The sequence below is a fragment of the Cryptomeria japonica genome, chromosome 7 (genome assembly GCF_030272615.1).
Source record: "Cryptomeria japonica chromosome 7, Sugi_1.0, whole genome shotgun sequence".
Classification (NCBI taxonomy): Eukaryota; Viridiplantae; Streptophyta; class Pinopsida; order Cupressales; family Cupressaceae; genus Cryptomeria; species Cryptomeria japonica.
In genome coordinates, this window is record NC_081411.1 from 111,285,971 (window position 1) to 111,302,781 (window position 16,811).

Here is a 16,811-nt window from a genome sequence, read left to right on the forward strand (position 1 = left end):
GCTCCTGAATGAGCTCTCCGATATAGTGCATATGAATCTCAATGTGTTTGGTCTGTTGGTGCTGGATCGGGTTCTTTGAGATTGCAATAGCACTCTGATTGTCGCAATGTAGAACTGTCGGTCGTGCAGTGGTGAATCCAAACTCTGTGAGAATCTGCTAGAGCCAAATGGTCTCAGTCGCTGCGTTAACAGTGCCTCGATACTCAGCCTTAGTCGAAGAGAGAACAATAGCATGTTGTTTCTTGCTCTGCCAACAAATGGGGCCTGAACCAAGGTGAAAACTATAACTGAAAGTAGACTTACGATCATCAAGATCGCCAGCCCAATCAGAGTCTGTGTAACCAACCAAGCGAAGTCCTATGCCTGCTGCATAGTGAATCCCATAGTGATGTGTACCCTGGATGTAATGAAGGATGTGTTTGGTAGCTTTCCAATGAAGCTCATATGGTTCCTGCATGAAGCAGGAAACCATGCCAACTACAAATGAAATATCAAGGCGTGTATGGGTCAAGTAGATGAGACTACCCACAAGCTGACGATACAAAGTGGCATCAACTGGTGGAGAAGAACACTGAGCCTCAAGCTTGACTCTTGAAAGAAAGGGAGTCGGGGCAGGCTTACAATCAGCCATATGAAAGCGTGCAAGTAGATCAAGAGCATACTTGGGCTGTGATATTGTAATCCCGGAAGGTGACTGTGAAATCTCTATCCCGAGAAAATAGTGCAAAAGACCCAAGTCAGTCATAGCAAATCTGTCATGCAAAGCAGATTTGACCCTTCTAATGATGGATGTAGTACTCCCTGTAATGATCAAGTCATCAACATAGAGCACAAGTATCAAGTGAGAGTCATCATGTCGCAAAATGTAGACATTCGGATCGGAATGACACCTAGTGAACCCTGCGGAGAGAAGAAAGGAATCATCTTGGCGTACCAAGCCCTGGGGGCCTACTTAAGGCCATAGAGAGATTTCCTTAGTCTGCAAACCAAAGAAGTATCCTGGATGAAACCCTGTGGCTGCTCTATATAAATCTCCTCATCAAGATCACCATGAAGAAAAGCACTCTTCACATCCAACTGATGTATAGCCCAACCATGAGCTGCAACAATAGCAAGTGTCAAGCGAATGGAGTTCATCTTGGCTACGGGTGCAAAGGTCTTAGTATAGTCAACACCTGCAACCTGAGAGAAACCTTTCGCAACAAGCCGAGCCTTATACTTATCCACACTACCATCCGCTGCAAACTTGGTCCGATAGATCCACTTACATCGAACCATCTTTCTCCCCTTAGGGAGATGGACTAAATCCCATGTGTTGTTCCTCATTAAGGAACTATACTCTTCCTCCATAGCTTGGTCCCACTCAGGAACCCCTGATGCTTCCCGAAATGTTTGTGGATCAGAAGCAGTAGCAGTGAATGTATATGGAAGATCCTGATGTTGTGATCGAGTTCTCCGTGTATCTGAAGGATCCCCAACAAGAGAACCCACAGACTCAAGTGTCTGTCGAGCCCAACGAGGTCTAGGTGGAGGTGGAGAACGAGGCTCCTCAACTGCAAGTGAACCCTGCGGAGGTGTAACCCTACGAGTCAGAGTTGAAGAAGTCTCATCATCTGAATCACTAGCATCACTATCCACAATGGAGGAAGGTGGAGGAGGTAGAGAGGCTAAGCTAGGAGAGCTTTCCTCAAAGTGAACACTCCTCTCAATGAACACCTCATGTGTCTCAGGATCCATCAATCTATATGCCTTAACACCCTCAGGATATCCAACAAATATGCAAGGTCGACTCTATGGTTCCAAAGCCTTGCATTTCTGCGGAGGTATGCGAGCCCATGCTGGACACCCAAAGACTCTAAAATGTCTCACAATCCTACCATCCCAAGCCTCAAAAGGAGTAATACCTTGCAAAGCTTTGTGAGGAACCCGATTCTGGATGTGTGTGGCACAATTGATAGCCTCAGCCCAAAAAGCAGGATCAAGAGAACGTGCATGTATCATACAACTAGCCATTTCTTTGAGAGTTCTATTCTTGCGTTCTGCAACTCCATTCTATTGTGGAGTGTATGCAACAAAATGTTGAAGATCAATTCCCTCAAGTGTACAAAAATCCTCAAGCCTCTTGATCACATATTCCCTTCCATTATCTGTACGAAGAATCTTGACCACTTTCCCGGATTTCTTCTCCACACGAGTCTTGAAGTCCTAAAATCTGTCAAATACTTCACTCTTATGAATAAGAAAGTAGACCCAAGTGAAGTGGGAGTAGTCATCAATGAAGGTGAGGACATACCGGGCCTTACTAAATGAAGGTGCTAGAAATGGACCTTCTACATCGCTGTGAACAAGTTGAAGAACTTCCAAAGCTCTCCAAGCTTTCCCCTTATCAAACTTCTCCTCGGGATGCTTGCCCATGGAACAACCTGAACATACACCCTCTGAAAAATTGATTCAAAGTAGACCTATGACCATGTCTTTAGTGCTAAGCTATTGAAGATAGCGGTAGTTGAGGTGACCAAATCGCTCATGCCATAGCTTACTTTCTGAATTTGAATGAGTAAGCAAGGCCCTAAAAGGTGAACTTGGCACAAAGTGGGAGAATGAATAAAGCCTTGAGTTGTCATTGACTTGGCCCACTGCTACCAAGGCGTCATCATCAAGTTCCTTTACCACAACTGAATCTGGTGTAAACTCAACCTTTTTCCCATTTCCATAGTGAGTGATTTGGTAGATAGAGAGAAGGTTGGTAGACAAGTTAGGAACATAGAGAACATTCTCAAATGTTCCATCATCCATGTCAATTGAACCTTTCCCTTCAACCTCTACTTGTGTATCATCACCTATGTAAATATGAGGTACCTTTGATGGCTCCAATGAAGAAAACTGCTCCTTTGTAGAACCCATGTGATATGAAGCACCCGAGTCAAGTATCCATTGTTGTGAAGAGCCTATTGTAGCCACAAATGCTTGCCCTTTTCCCTTAGAATGTGAGGAAGAGGAAGGAGATGAATCCTTCTTTGTGTAGGCGGATGGCAAGTTGATGTTGTTTTTCTTAAGAAGATTAGTTAACTCATCAACTTGTTTTGTGTGGCATCGATGTTCATCATGACCATACTTCTTGCAATATGCACAAGTTGGTTTATCCTTCTTAGGTGGTGTCCCCTTCTTGGAAGAGGATGAAAAATCGCCTTGTGATGGAGAGGATGGTTGTCCTTTTTCCTGTTGTGGCTTAGACTTGGATTGCTTCTTCTTCTTGTTGGAATCTTTGCCTTGACTTCCTTGCTTCCCTTGATTAGCCACCAAAGCCTTGGACTTTGAAGACTTGAGAAGTCCCATGTTCAACAACTTAGATTGTTCCAATATCAATATTTCTGTGAAAGCATCAAATGAAAGCATAACATAGGAACTCCCCACTATCAAACGATGAGTTTGGAAGCTAGACACAAATGCTGCATATTTTGGTGCAAGCTTGTCCAACAAGTTGAATATCAACTGAGCATCCTTTTTGTCAATTCCACAATCCTTAAGCTTTGCTCTTAACTCATTTGCTTTGGTGACATAATCTTGGATTGTATCAAAACTCTTGGGATCCAAGTTGGTGAGCTCATTGTCCATACAATTTCTGAAACATATCCCAAGCATCTTTGATTGTAGTACACTTTTCAATATGAAAGATGAGGTCATCTGATACATACTTGTACAAAGTTCCAAGAGCCATGCAATTCTTAGTGAGCCATTCTAATTGAGCATTAGGATTAGCCTTAGGATTAGGTGGTGCTGCTATTGTTCCATCTATGTAATGTGTGAGACCCTTTTCCATTAATTTACTCCATACTTTAATTTTCCATGATGCATAATTATGTGGAGTTAAAGGTGGAAATTTATGAGGACTCATTGCAACAAAAATGAAAGAGCACAAAGAGAGGCACAATCACACAAGACACCCCCCCAAATTCACTCAATCAAAGAACCCCCCCAAAAGTGATGATTTGACACTTTATACGTAGTGCGTATACAATGGGCCACTTGCAAAAAATGGCAAAGTGGGCTTGTGATTTCAATTTTACAACTACCTCAATAAGGCCAAAAGAGACTCAAACTAATAATGCAAGAGATCTAAATTAAGATCCAAGCACTTTACAAGTACCTAATAGGCCAAATAAGACCAATATCTGAAAGTACAACTTCCACTCAAAATATTTGAAATCTGATCATATATTATGAAAGTAGACAAAAAAACATGCACTTTCAAAAAAAATGACACCTAAAAAGGAGGTCGTATGAGCTCAAACAAGGCCTTTGAAGTTGCAGAATTGGGGATTAGACAGGTACAGCTGAGAGAATCCAAAAATTTCAAAAAACTTGTGCACTAAAATTAGAAAATAACCACACCACTATGAAGAGAACAAAATTTTATCCCATTTCAAAAAAAATTGCACCAAAAAAGGAGCAAAAATGAGCAAGATATGGCCTTTCAATGTTGAACTGCAAAACTGAAAAGCTCAATGAAGAGGGGGTCAAAAATTTTCAAAAATCTACTAATGTGGTACTGACGTCAGCAAATGATGGGCTTAAATTTGATGCCCGTCTACTCATCAAAAAAATTTGCCTCCTTGCCCATTCGATGTCCGTACCATACGGACTGATGACACGTGGCAAATATGCTAACTGTGCAGGTTGATTGACAGTTTGTACGGATGTTGACCACGGGCCAGTGGCCGCCTGCCACGTGGTGGATGCAGTTCCGTCGGTTTTAAGGACTACCGGAGAGGAGGAGGATGGCGGGAAGTGACCGGAAGCTGTTTGCCGGAGCGGACGGTGCCAATGGGGTGGAGAGGTGTCGGCGGTGGGAAGTGAGCTGTCGGTGGGAGGGAGGTCTATTGGCGGTAGGGCCCGGCCAACAAGCAGACTATCGGCTGCGATGCCAGGTGGTGGTAGCAGCGCTAGAAAAACCCATGGACGATGGCGGTAGTACCACGCAGTACACGATCAGGACAGAGGCCGAAGCAGACACAGAGACCGGGAAGTACAGGCGGCAAGGCCCGTAAAAAATCTACAAAAAAAACCGACAGAGTACGAAGAAGGAGGTGGTCATGGGAGCCCCCCTAAAAAAATAATTTTTATTTTTTTTCCTTTTTTTTTTTTCGATCGCCTTTTTCGAATTTTTTTGTTTTTCAGAAAATTTTTCTTTACAAATTTTTTTTCGAAATCCGTACAATAATAGCAAAAATGGGCAAAAAAATTTCTCACCAAAATAGGTCGACTTTATAGTCAAAATTCATGGAAACGGCCTCCCGGATTCAACCGTGATGTCCAAATCGCTGTACGATTCCCCCAAAAAATGAAGATCCCCAAATCCAAAAATTGAAGCCTCCAAAATGTCTTCAAAAGACTAATCAATGAAGCCCCAATGGCTCTGATACCATGTAGGATTTTTCCAAGATCAAGGGCACAATGAAAAGCATAAAAAGAGAGACAATAGAATGACAAGAACAAACTGTATTCTCATCAATATGCAAATGATCAACTGGATTAACCAATACAATGAATATAGGCCTACTTATATAGGCAAGGCCATATGGATGTACGAGCACACAATTATGACATGTGGCTCAATGAGAAACAAGGGTAGGTAAGAAATACTAGGGGTAGGTAGGAGAAATAATATAATATTCCATAAGAGGTGGATGACCCACCGAATGTGGAGTGTAATAGCAAAATAAGACCACAAAAGGTGGAATTTCTCCTACAAGCTCTATCCTATTGTGCACACTTCCCTAAGTGTCTCAAATCCAAACTACGAAGAGATGCATTATCCTAAGTTAACTTAAGTAAAGTGTAATAATATCCAAAATGAATATTTATTTACACCAACAGAATTTTTTAAGATGGGGCCTCAATTACTTTGTCTTCCAAACTTAAGGATTTTTTCCTTTGATCTAATCTCTCCTTCTTGGGATGTAATAGTTTATTCTCTCTCTACAGCTCCAAAAGCTTTCAGAACCTATCCAGTATGGCAATCTTTAGCTAACCCTCTTGCCATTGGAGGGAGGAGATTATCATTCCTAATTGAATTCTTATTACCTACTCGAATAGTGTTAAGAGACCGAGATGTATCCCATGTATCTGAATGTCTCTTAAAAAGAGAGTCAACATGAAAGCTCAGCTGAGAGATGGGGATGTTATTTGGAAAAGGAGAGAAGGGGGAAAGGGCATTCCTATAAGATAATACATGATCAAAATGAGAAAAGGGCATTAAAGACTGATTGAGGAACCTTCTCTGTATTGGGATTTGAGAGCTTAGGATCTTTTTTCTAGATGTTGCTATTCTCTGATAATCTAGAGGCCAGGCCTTCTCTGGCAACAGTGGATTAATCGGCTTCCCAGAGTACCCAAGCAGGAAGATCGAAATGTTGTTCGAGAATGAGCGAAAACCCTTATCAGTTATTTTTTTTTGTGGATTTCTTTTATCAAATTTTTCATATTGGATTCTTTGATCTCGAGCTCCCCCATTTCTCTGAAACTATTGAGAATGATTAGGAAATGACTGCAGAAAGCATTTGAAATTTTTCCTCCTCACCATTCTCCATCCTTCATCGTTCGGCTCTGTGAATCTAGTTTTCTTGCCCACCATTGTTTTTAGTTGTTCTCTAAGAAACCTACTTTTTTACTCTATGCCTTATAAACATTATAATTTCACTCATTGCCTCATCTCACTCTCTCCTTGTCTCATCTTGCTCCCACTAGTATCTACTAATCTTCTCCCTATTATTATTATATTATAATATTTCTATTAAACTGTTTACAAAAGTAGACAAAATATATGTTAAAACTAAATTTATATTATTATATGATTATATTTTTTATATTTTTATTAAACTATTTGAAAAAGAAAAAAAAAATATTAAAACTAAATTACTATAAGTATATTATCATATCACTATACTTTTATATTTATTTTCTCTTATCCTTATCCTTTAGAGAAAAATCTACATGATCTCATTGTAATACATCTATTGGTGTAATTATTTAATCTATAAAAAATATATTAAAACTAAATTACTATAAGTATATTATCATATCACTATACTTTTATATTTATTTTCTCTTATCCTTATCCTTGAGAGAAAATTGTACATGATCCCATTGTAATACACTTATGGGCGTGATCATTTAATCTAAGTTTATTTAGATTCTTACATTTTTCAATTATTATTTTCATTCAAATTTATAAATGTGAAACACATGCAGATTACTTTCACCCGCTCTAAATTTTAAAGTGAATATTGTTGTTCTTTTTTTAATTAATCATTATGAACCAATTAAAGTACGTACATATTTATGATTTTATATGTTGTGTTGTATATAAGAGCATTCCTTATGAGTTTGAAATCATAAAAGAAACAAAATTAAAGATAAGAACATTCATTTTAATATCAATAAACATTCTAATTGTATTATTAAAACATGCATCATCATTCTAAGTATAATCCACATGCTTGCTTCTTGTCTTTAATCCTTTTTAATTGTCATTGAATCAACATTCCTACTCCTTCAATGAAATAGACAAATGTCATTGTGCACACTAATTAGGGTTTCAGATCTGATTCTTGTTAGATATTAAGGTATCTCAACATTTGCCAGTTCTTGATTTGATGTATTTATCATTTGACATTCACTCCCATATTAATTACATATTTTTATATTTCAAATTAGTTTGGTACACCGTTTACTTCTTGTGAGTAGCAATAGCCAATATAGTCCTAACTGCATCCAATTGTGCAACAAGAGCAAATGTTTCATTGAAATCTATTATGGGCTACTGTATGAAGGCCCTTTCAACTAGCCTTGCTTTATGCTTTTGCACTTTTCCATCAACATATCTTGTTTAGTCTTTTAAATCTATTTTATGCTTATTATATCCTTTCCTTTGAGAAACTCATCCACATCCCTTGTGTGGTTTTTTCCATTGGACAATCTTTTCATTGATGGCTTCTACCTAGGTATCACTACCCAGAACCTCTTCAAATGTTAATGGACCATCTATATAAGAAAATAAAGAAAAACTTAAAAATGGATTTGTTTTGTCATCATTATACAACTCACTCAAACTCTTTGTGAAATGTTGCAACATTCTTGTCAAGTTATATCTGAATATGTATAACTACTTGGAGTGCTACTTAAAGTTGCTCTAGTAATGCTAGTTGATGTAGATGCTATTGTAGCTGCATGTCTAGCGTGTTATACTCCTCATGTGGACATCAACCTTGAAGATCTCCTTACCATGAATGGAGGTATAGTTTGAGCTGCAACTTGTGGTGCTATACTAAGAGTTGAAGGAGTTGTTATTTGAGTTGTAATTGATGGAAACACTTCATCTACCATATCATGATGAGGAACAATAGTTGTAATGTTTACATTATTCTCTACACTTCCATCCCATGCTTCATTCTCCACAAATTAAATATCTACAAGTGATTATATAGCTTTCTAGTGATAGGTTTAAACAATTTATTTGCCTTTGTATCCTCCTAATAACAACCAAATATATATTTATTCCCTTTATTTTCTAACTTTTTCCTCTCATTTGGAATATGTACATATGCAACATAGCTGAATACTTTAAAATCAGAAACACTATGTTTCATGCCTGTCCAAGCCTCTTGAGGGACTTTATTCTTCACACTCTTTTTTGGGAACCTATTCATGATATAAACAATAGTCGTCATTGCCTCAACCTAATATTCATCAATTAAATTATAGGTTTCTAACATATTATGTGCCATCTCCATAATGGTTTAATTCTTCCTCTCTACCACACCCTTTTATTGAGGTGCATAATGGGCTACAAATTGCTTGTCTATACTATGTGATCTACAAAATCTCAAAAAAGTTATAATATATAATCACCATCTCTATCTATTCTCAAAGCCTTGATGCAGTGGCCACTTTGCCTCTCCGCAAGTTCCTTGAACTCTTGAAAATAAGGATATGCTTTAAACTTGTGTTTTGAAAAAATAAACCCAAGTTTTCCTTGTAAAAGCATTAATAAGACTAAGAAAATTAGTGTAGCCTCCTATAGATGGCGTTGCATTTTCCCAAAAATATCTAACTGAATAATTTTAAAGTGGTGCTCTTGCTCTTGTTGATTTGCAAACTAGGAAAAACTCTCTATGTTGTTCACCCAAAATGCATCCTTCACAAACTCTTTCTAGTTTCTCACTTAACGGTAGACCTTTCACCATGTTCTTCATATGTAGTCGCTTCAACTCTCCAAAGCTCAAATGTCCAAATCTAAAATGCCACAACCAACATTCATATTTTACAATTGATTGAAATTTTATTTGAATTTCTCCACGACTATCTTTTTCTTCTTTAGAGCTTAATCGGTTTGCCTCAAAAAAATTTAAAATTATAAAAAATCATTTCATTTCCTAATTTTGTATCTTCTACCTTAAAGGCAAACTCCAAAATGTACAATATTAATTTCATGAACAACGTGGGCTATTTTTTCCTTCATATCTGGCATTATCCTCAAGAGAAACATCTAGATGCTAGTCATTTGCACTTTGCCAAGTTGTTGGTTGCTTGAAAACTTGTCCAAAATCACACACTCATGGGTTTCCATGTACACTATATTGCTTCTTGTACCAATTGACCATTAATTATTAAATTGTGTTTTAGATCAGCAACATAATACAAGTTATCAAGCCTAACTTTCTACTCCCCCTTTTTGATTAGAATATTAATTGTACCATTAACCGAAATAGAGACCTTGTTCTTACCAAGTGTGAAATAAATTTGAACTGATTTAGCCAAGCTAGAAAACAAATCTACATACTTATCATGTGATTGCTACAACTGAAATCCAAATACCAAATGTCACATTAGCTTTCTTGGACAATATTGCACTCAATCAGAGAGTTTTTAGGAATTGCTTTACCAATCCTAGTGCATGCAATAAAAATAGTGCTTGTGGGAGTCCTACTTGTCTGATTTTGACCTTGCTTATGTTAGTCATAGTATTTTTTCTTGCATTCATGAACATAATGTCTAAACTTTTTACAATAATGATATTGATTGTGTGATATGTCAAACCCTTGGACACTTAGGTGACTGAAATTTTGATTTTGACCTCTACCACCAACATTTGTAGAATTATTGCTAGGTCCCCTCTAGAGGAACTTCTCCCTCTACCTTTAGAATTAAATTTCAATGCTCCTCTTCCGTGGCTTATAGAGGACTCGGATAAAATAAATTTTCCAATGAGATGTTTGACCTATTTAGTCTACATTCATGCTTGATGAGAGAGACATGAAGCTCATCAATAGTAAACTTACTCAAGTCTTTGGTTTCCTGGAAAGCCACAGCTAGAGGGTCAAATTTATAATAGAAGCTTCTAAGCACCTTCTCAACAATCTTCCTATCCTTTGTGACCTCTTCATGGGATTTGATTTAATTAACTAGACCAACAACATGGATAAAGAAGATTCTACCGAATCCGATTCTCTCATTCATAAATTTTCAAAATCTCTTCAAGGAGCTGTAATTTAAGTCTTTACCTTGTCTATACCGCCGTAAACAATTTGACTTGTTTCCCATGCCTCTTTGACTTGCTTTACTATTGCTAATTTTGAAAGTATGCTCTCATGTGTTGCTCCATGGATTCAGAATAAAGCTTTCCCATCCTTCTTCCTCTATTCTCTCAAAGCATCTTTCTCAACTTTTGTAAGGGAGTTATATGATGCTTGATCTGCTGGTTCCACAAACTGTTTTCAACTATGTCCTACACGTCTTGAAACCAAAACAATGCTTTCGTACTTAAAGATTAATGTTCATAATTCTTTTCTCAGAAAATAAGGGTTTGGAAATCAGACAACCACGTACTAGACATGGAAGCCACCAATGGCTTTCAAGAGTATGGAAAGAAGGAACAATAAAATAATAAGGAAGAGGTTCCCTTAGCTTTGATACCAAGTAAAGGTTTTAAGGGAGGAGTAGAGGAAATAATTATTGACTTAATGCTTTAAAAACAGGGCATTTAATTTGCACAGAAAAACAGAGCAAAACCACACACTATGCTACAGCCTAAAAAGCATATTTTTATTGATTGATTTTTGAAATTACAATTGCCTTTGTATTTATAGTTATAGAAAAGCAGTTTACATGCTTGCAGTACATGGCAAGTTGAAGATAAAAAACATTAGATTGCAGACGGTGGATGAAATAAAAGGGGTTAAAATTTATTCAAACAAAAAGAAATACAAAACAGAAACATCAAACAGCCCTATCAAATAATCCGTTAGGAGAAAAGACAAAAACAGCCCATTAACTTCTCACGCCCATCACCAAATATCAGGTAAAATGCATACAACTACACTGGCCTGCAAGATGGAGTCATTCCATCCAGCAGACATTAGGTAAACTATGCATACAGGCTACGAACAACACTGTCACACGAAGAATGTGCAGGGTGAATTAAAACCCAGAATTAATTTGGCGTATAAATTTGGACAGGCTATTGAAGTAATAGAACATCGACCATGCAGTACTCTGTTCTTATGTTAGAGTTGAATGAGAATGTTTAGATAAAAAGGGCAAAATTTTGAAGAGCAATAGAAATTGGATCTTGAAGAATAGATTAGGTTTATACATTATATCAGATTTATCTATATGCAATCAAGATGATTAAAAAAAGACATTATGTTGTAACATATCATTTATATCCATTTAACATACACAAATATACAATAAATAACACTTTAGTTTTGTTAATTAAATGAAAATAAAAGTATAATATTAATACTAAAATTTCCAGACTGAATAACAATAATATCAGCTGATAGATGAGGCCTTGCAAAGAGTTTGGAAGTTTTGTTTAAATCCTTGAATAACGCTGCCTCTCTCTCCAACCATAAACCAATCACGAAAAGTTACAAGCTCACCGGTCAGCTGATTCATTGATGTTCGAAGGGGGGAAATTTCTGTCAAGAAACTTATGATTAACCATTCTCCATTGCTATACGAGGAATGGACATGAAAACATACCAGAGCCTTATTGGACAAATTTGTCTCCTGGCATATCAAAGACAACCATCTCATTGCATCGTCATATGTGTAAGCCAAGTGAAATCCAGGAAATCGGAATGAATCCAAAACTGAATGAACACGACGAAAGATCCTTCCACATATTTTCATTTCCGAAGGCCACTTCTGCAAATCGGTTGCAAAACGCTTCAGGTAAACAAAACAATTTAATTTTAGAGTAACAATTTCATTTACAAGCAACCTGTATTACCTCGATCTTTATACTTTGAATGCAAGTTTCAAAAGCTGTTAGGGATTCTGCTTTCAGCTCCACCATCCGCAATCTCTCCGTGCCCCGCAAACTGTATATACCAGGTGCCTTCCATGAAGGATTAAGGGGAGAGAAAAACAACACATTTAGAAATTATATTAAACAGATTGAAACATTACATCAGAGCTTCTTCTCATTTCATAAAAACATAATTACATTTAGACTCACAACATTACAGACTGCTTCTTACACTCAAATTTCATAACATTTTACAGCTCTAACATTTAGACTGTTGACACTGACTCAACTTCTAACAGCTCTGCCCTGATCTCCAGGTTCTGATACCAGATGATGGAACACAGGGAGTAGCAATAAGACAGAACAAAACAAACATAGTAATTTATATTGAGCTCTTATGCAACTACCATTACATTCAAATTCATACCTTTTCACAGCTCTGATACTACGGATGTCAAAAGGTAGGGGAAACAAGTAACAAGACAGAGCAGATTTTTAGTAATCAGATAGTAAATATATTTTTATATATTTCCGACTCATACAAAGACTAGTTTATGATCCAAAGACATAGAGCTACTAGCCATTACATTCACTGGCTGCAACAAGATAATCACAGCTTCTTATGCCCTGTTCTCTTACAAAATGCTCTGTTCTTTATTTGTTCTCTGCCTGCTACAGAACATTAACTTCTGCTGCTTTTTCTCACATCAGCATACTTCTTTTCCTGTTGCTCCAGCCATATACCTTCTTCTGAGGCCAAGATCTCACTCATTTTAAAAGTCTCTTTATGCTTACTCCGATCCAGTTCCTTCTGCCCTTCCCTGCACCAACAACATTTTTCTCACTACTGTTTTGCGTTAATCAATGGCATCCTCGTCCTCATCTTACAGAAGAAATGAGCAACAAGATGCTTTCTCGAGAATTGAGCCTAAGACAAAGGGAGGAAAGTAGAGGATTTTTTAAGATTGTTTGATGTGTTTGTCAATCCCATGGGCCCTAATGTCAAACAAACTGTAGCCCTTCTGCTTTACAATTCTCTTATGGAGTTGGGAATCCATGCATTTCTTGATTCGGAAGAGAAAGAACTCAGTGGTTCATTTCCTTCAACCATTAAGAATGTCATCCACTCTGCTTTGGCTCATATCACTATCTTTTCCGATGGATATGCAGCCCCATGGTGTTTTGGCCGAGCTGGTTCTCATGTTACAAAGTACAGCTAAGATCATTTCATTGTTTTATAGAGTGGAGCCTTCTGCTCTTCGTCACATAGAAAAAAGAAAGAAAGTATGCCAAGGCGTTCATTACATATGAAGAGAAGAGGAGGTATATGGACCTTGGCATACCTTGTAACATGAGAACCAGCTCTGCATAACACCATGGAGACTCTGCATATCCATCAATGAAGATATCGATATGAGCTGAAGGAGAGTGGATGGCATTCTCAATGGTTGATGGAAATGAATCACCGACTTCTTTTTCTTTGGAATCGAGAAATGCATGGATTCCCAACTCCGTAAGAGAATTGTAAAGCTGAAGGGTTACAATTTGTTTGACATCAAGGCCTTGTGGTTGATGAACATATCAAACAATCTTGAAGATTCCTCTACCTTCCTCCATTTGCCTGAAGCTTAATTCCTGACAAAGCATCGTGTTCCTCATTTCATCGGTAAGATAAGGATGAGGATGCCATTGATTAATGCAGAGCAAGAAGGTTGGTGCAAAGAGTGCAAAGGGAATGGGATAGAAGTAAGCCTAAATAGATTGCATTCTATAAAACTGTAGATGTTGGATGCGTTCCTGGAAAAGACCAGGAAAAGAATATCAAGGAAAATGCTTGGAAAATTGGGCGACATTGACAACCGAGTTCGTGGAAAGAACTAGGAAATATCAAGGCAAATGCTTAGAAAAAAATGTAACATCAACTTAACTACCAAGAAAAGAAAAAGACTTGCCATTCAAACAAGGTTCCCATGCTATGATTAATGACAGGAAATATTTAATTTTACCTGAGTGTTCATACTCTGCCTCTCAGACCAGATTCGGGATGGTGAATGTGTCTTAGCAATCTCCCTACCCAAATCCCTGAGATGATCTTGCATCCGTATACATTCTTCCTGGTGCACCTCAACAACTTTCCCAAGCCCCAGTTTCCTGGTGAACTAGAAATAACAGAAAACTCGATAACTCGTTTGAAAATTAGATATGCATAGAAGCAATATTCTTAACATTTAAAGATAAGTTTACAGTTCCTGTGATCCATTTGGCCTAATGAAGTCCAACGTCATTTCCAGCATTTTTCCAAAACAAAAGTTTAAAACTTCAAAAGGAAAAATAGCAATAAGACTATTTTCCCAGGACCCCTGTTTTCTGGAAAACTAGAAATAACAGAAAACTTAAAACTTATTTTAAAACTGGGTAACCATCGAAGCAATCTTTCATACCATTTGAAGATATGTTTACAGGTCCTGTGATCAGTTTGGCCTAATGACGTCCCAAGTCATAAAAACTCAAAGATTTGCACCAGGAACCGTTTTTCTAAGTATATTACATAGAAATAATACCAATCAAGCCCTGTTTATAAGACTCGTCTCAATCATCATTTGTTTTGGGCATTCATTAAAAAATTTGAAAATTCAATAAGACTCCCTTTTTAGGGGCTGCACGTTATAAAATTGCAATAACGCCTACTTTTCTAAGATTTGACAGAACCCTCAAGATTGTTTTGGGTATTATTAAAAGAAAACAAACTTGCAAGAAAACCCAGTTTTCTAAATTTTACGTTCAGAAAACAGCAACATGGCCTTTTATCCTGAGATTCAACATAGTAAAAACGTTCAAGATTAGTTTTCGTTCACCCTAAAAAGAATTGAGAAAAGTTTACCTCTGTCCTGTTTTGGATTGGTTGGTCGAATGCTGAAGTCCCTTGACCTGTATATCCACTTCCTCTCTTCAATTGCCTTGCCGGTCAAAAGGAAAAGTGGTGGATCTTTTCTTCTCGTGGGTGACAAAATCACTAACCCTAACCCTTTCTTGTTCTCCAACCCAAAGGGTATAGGTCTTTGTACCTTCGAAACGCCATTGTTCTTTGGAGCAGACTTTGTTGAAGAAGCCTACATAATTCTGGTGCTCATAAAATATTCAGATTCAAGACAGCAAAAAAAACATATCATATTGCTTATGGGAATTCAAGGAAGGGTGAAGTGAGTAAAGGCTTGCTTTAGCGGGCAAAGTCGGTTGAAGAGGAAACACCGAAAAGAGAAAAAGAAAGTGACTTAACAAGTAGAAAGCAGCTAAGGCTTGTTGCTTTTAGTGGGCAAAGTTGATTAAGACTGAAAAAGAGAGATGTTGTTCCCTCCTCCTTTTGCTTTCCAGGCACCTTCGTCCACAAAGAGAAATCTTGAAAAGCACTTCCGAAATTTAACAAACACATTTCTGGGAATTACGTATACGCATGCAGTTATTCAATCTCATTCGAGTCAAAATCACTACCCAGAAAGTAATCTGACAATATTTTGATGCATCCACCTTGTCTTCCACGCCAGGTAATTTGAGCTTACAAAACCATTCTCTTCAATGATAAACCCAACTCAATTGAAAATTGTTGCAACAGAAAGTTGAAGCGTTCGGACTTATCTCAAATGCTTTTGAGAGTCTTTCCTTAAGCCTTCATCCGTAAAGCGAAAGCTCTAGAAAAACTTAAAGAGAAGCGTATACGGCCTTTCATGCTGTTTTTTGGGCTAAGTTAAGCAAAAGAGAAAATGATGCTCCTCCTCCTCTTCTTGCATGCCCTTTTCTTCCACATTTTTGCACCATGTACGGTTTTGTTTTTTAATGATCATATGGAGGTTTAAATTCTTCATGAGAATACTTATTTATTTTTAGTGTTTTTTTTATATAATATTATAAAATTTGTTTATGACAATTGTCTTGATATCTTTCTTATTACTATGGCAAGCATTCAAATGAATAATTGGGTTGATTTACCTCATACACGAATTTTTTTCCTTAGGACCTCATCCACGACAACCTTAGATCATATTCTCAAATAAATTCTGTTTGATCAATTATTTTGAGATATATCATGTTAGAAACCATAACAATGGCTTTCATAGGAACAATCTCTATTTCAACTACTAAAATCTCATAAAAGTTCAACACTTGTTTTCTAAAATTTTTAGTGATTATGTGCTTTTGAATTCTCTCTATATACTTCAACTTTACCGGAGATGTGTTTCTTGTTCAAAGCTCACAAACATAAAGTACTACTGAAATAACTAAAATCCCATAAATAGTGTGAATAATTTTCCAATCCCATAATTCTAACTCTTTATGTCTATTTTAGAAGGAAAATAAAAGAAAAAGAAAAAGAGAGGTCACTAAAAATATTCTTGGAAAGCAATCTTCATGCTTTTTCATTTTAAATCTTCTCTAGCATATGTTTTAATTTATTTTATTTTGAAAAAATTTGATATAATTGTGTTTTGTATGTTCAATG

The 16,811-nt window shown here is 37.1% G+C and overlaps 1 protein-coding gene across 7 annotated transcripts; it reads right to left on the reverse strand.

The window, feature by feature from the left end:
- Nucleotides 1–11,701: 11,701 nt before the first annotated feature.
- LOC131053496 (uncharacterized) lies at nucleotides 11,702–16,057 on the reverse strand. 7 transcript variants are annotated; one of them, XR_009107709.2, is made up of 5 exons: nucleotides 15,198–16,056; nucleotides 14,323–14,475; nucleotides 12,904–14,113; nucleotides 12,299–12,389; nucleotides 11,702–12,213 (listed from the first exon to the last, which is right to left on the reverse strand). XR_009107709.2 is itself a non-coding variant. In XM_057988114.2 (4 exons), the coding sequence occupies exons 2-4, from the start codon at nucleotides 14,413–14,415 to the stop codon at nucleotides 11,836–11,838; spliced, it is 579 nt and encodes a 192-aa protein (XP_057844097.2). In that variant the 5' UTR covers nucleotides 14,416–14,467; nucleotides 15,198–16,052; the 3' UTR covers nucleotides 11,702–11,835. The 7 variants fall into 7 exon arrangements, 3 of the variants coding, with proteins under 3 accessions (XP_057844097.2, XP_057844096.2, XP_059065161.1); XR_009107707.2 differs by having other exon boundaries at nucleotides 12,299–12,406; XR_009107710.2 differs by lacking the exon at nucleotides 12,904–14,113 and having other exon boundaries at nucleotides 15,198–16,057.
- Nucleotides 16,058–16,811: the final 754 nt, after the last annotated feature.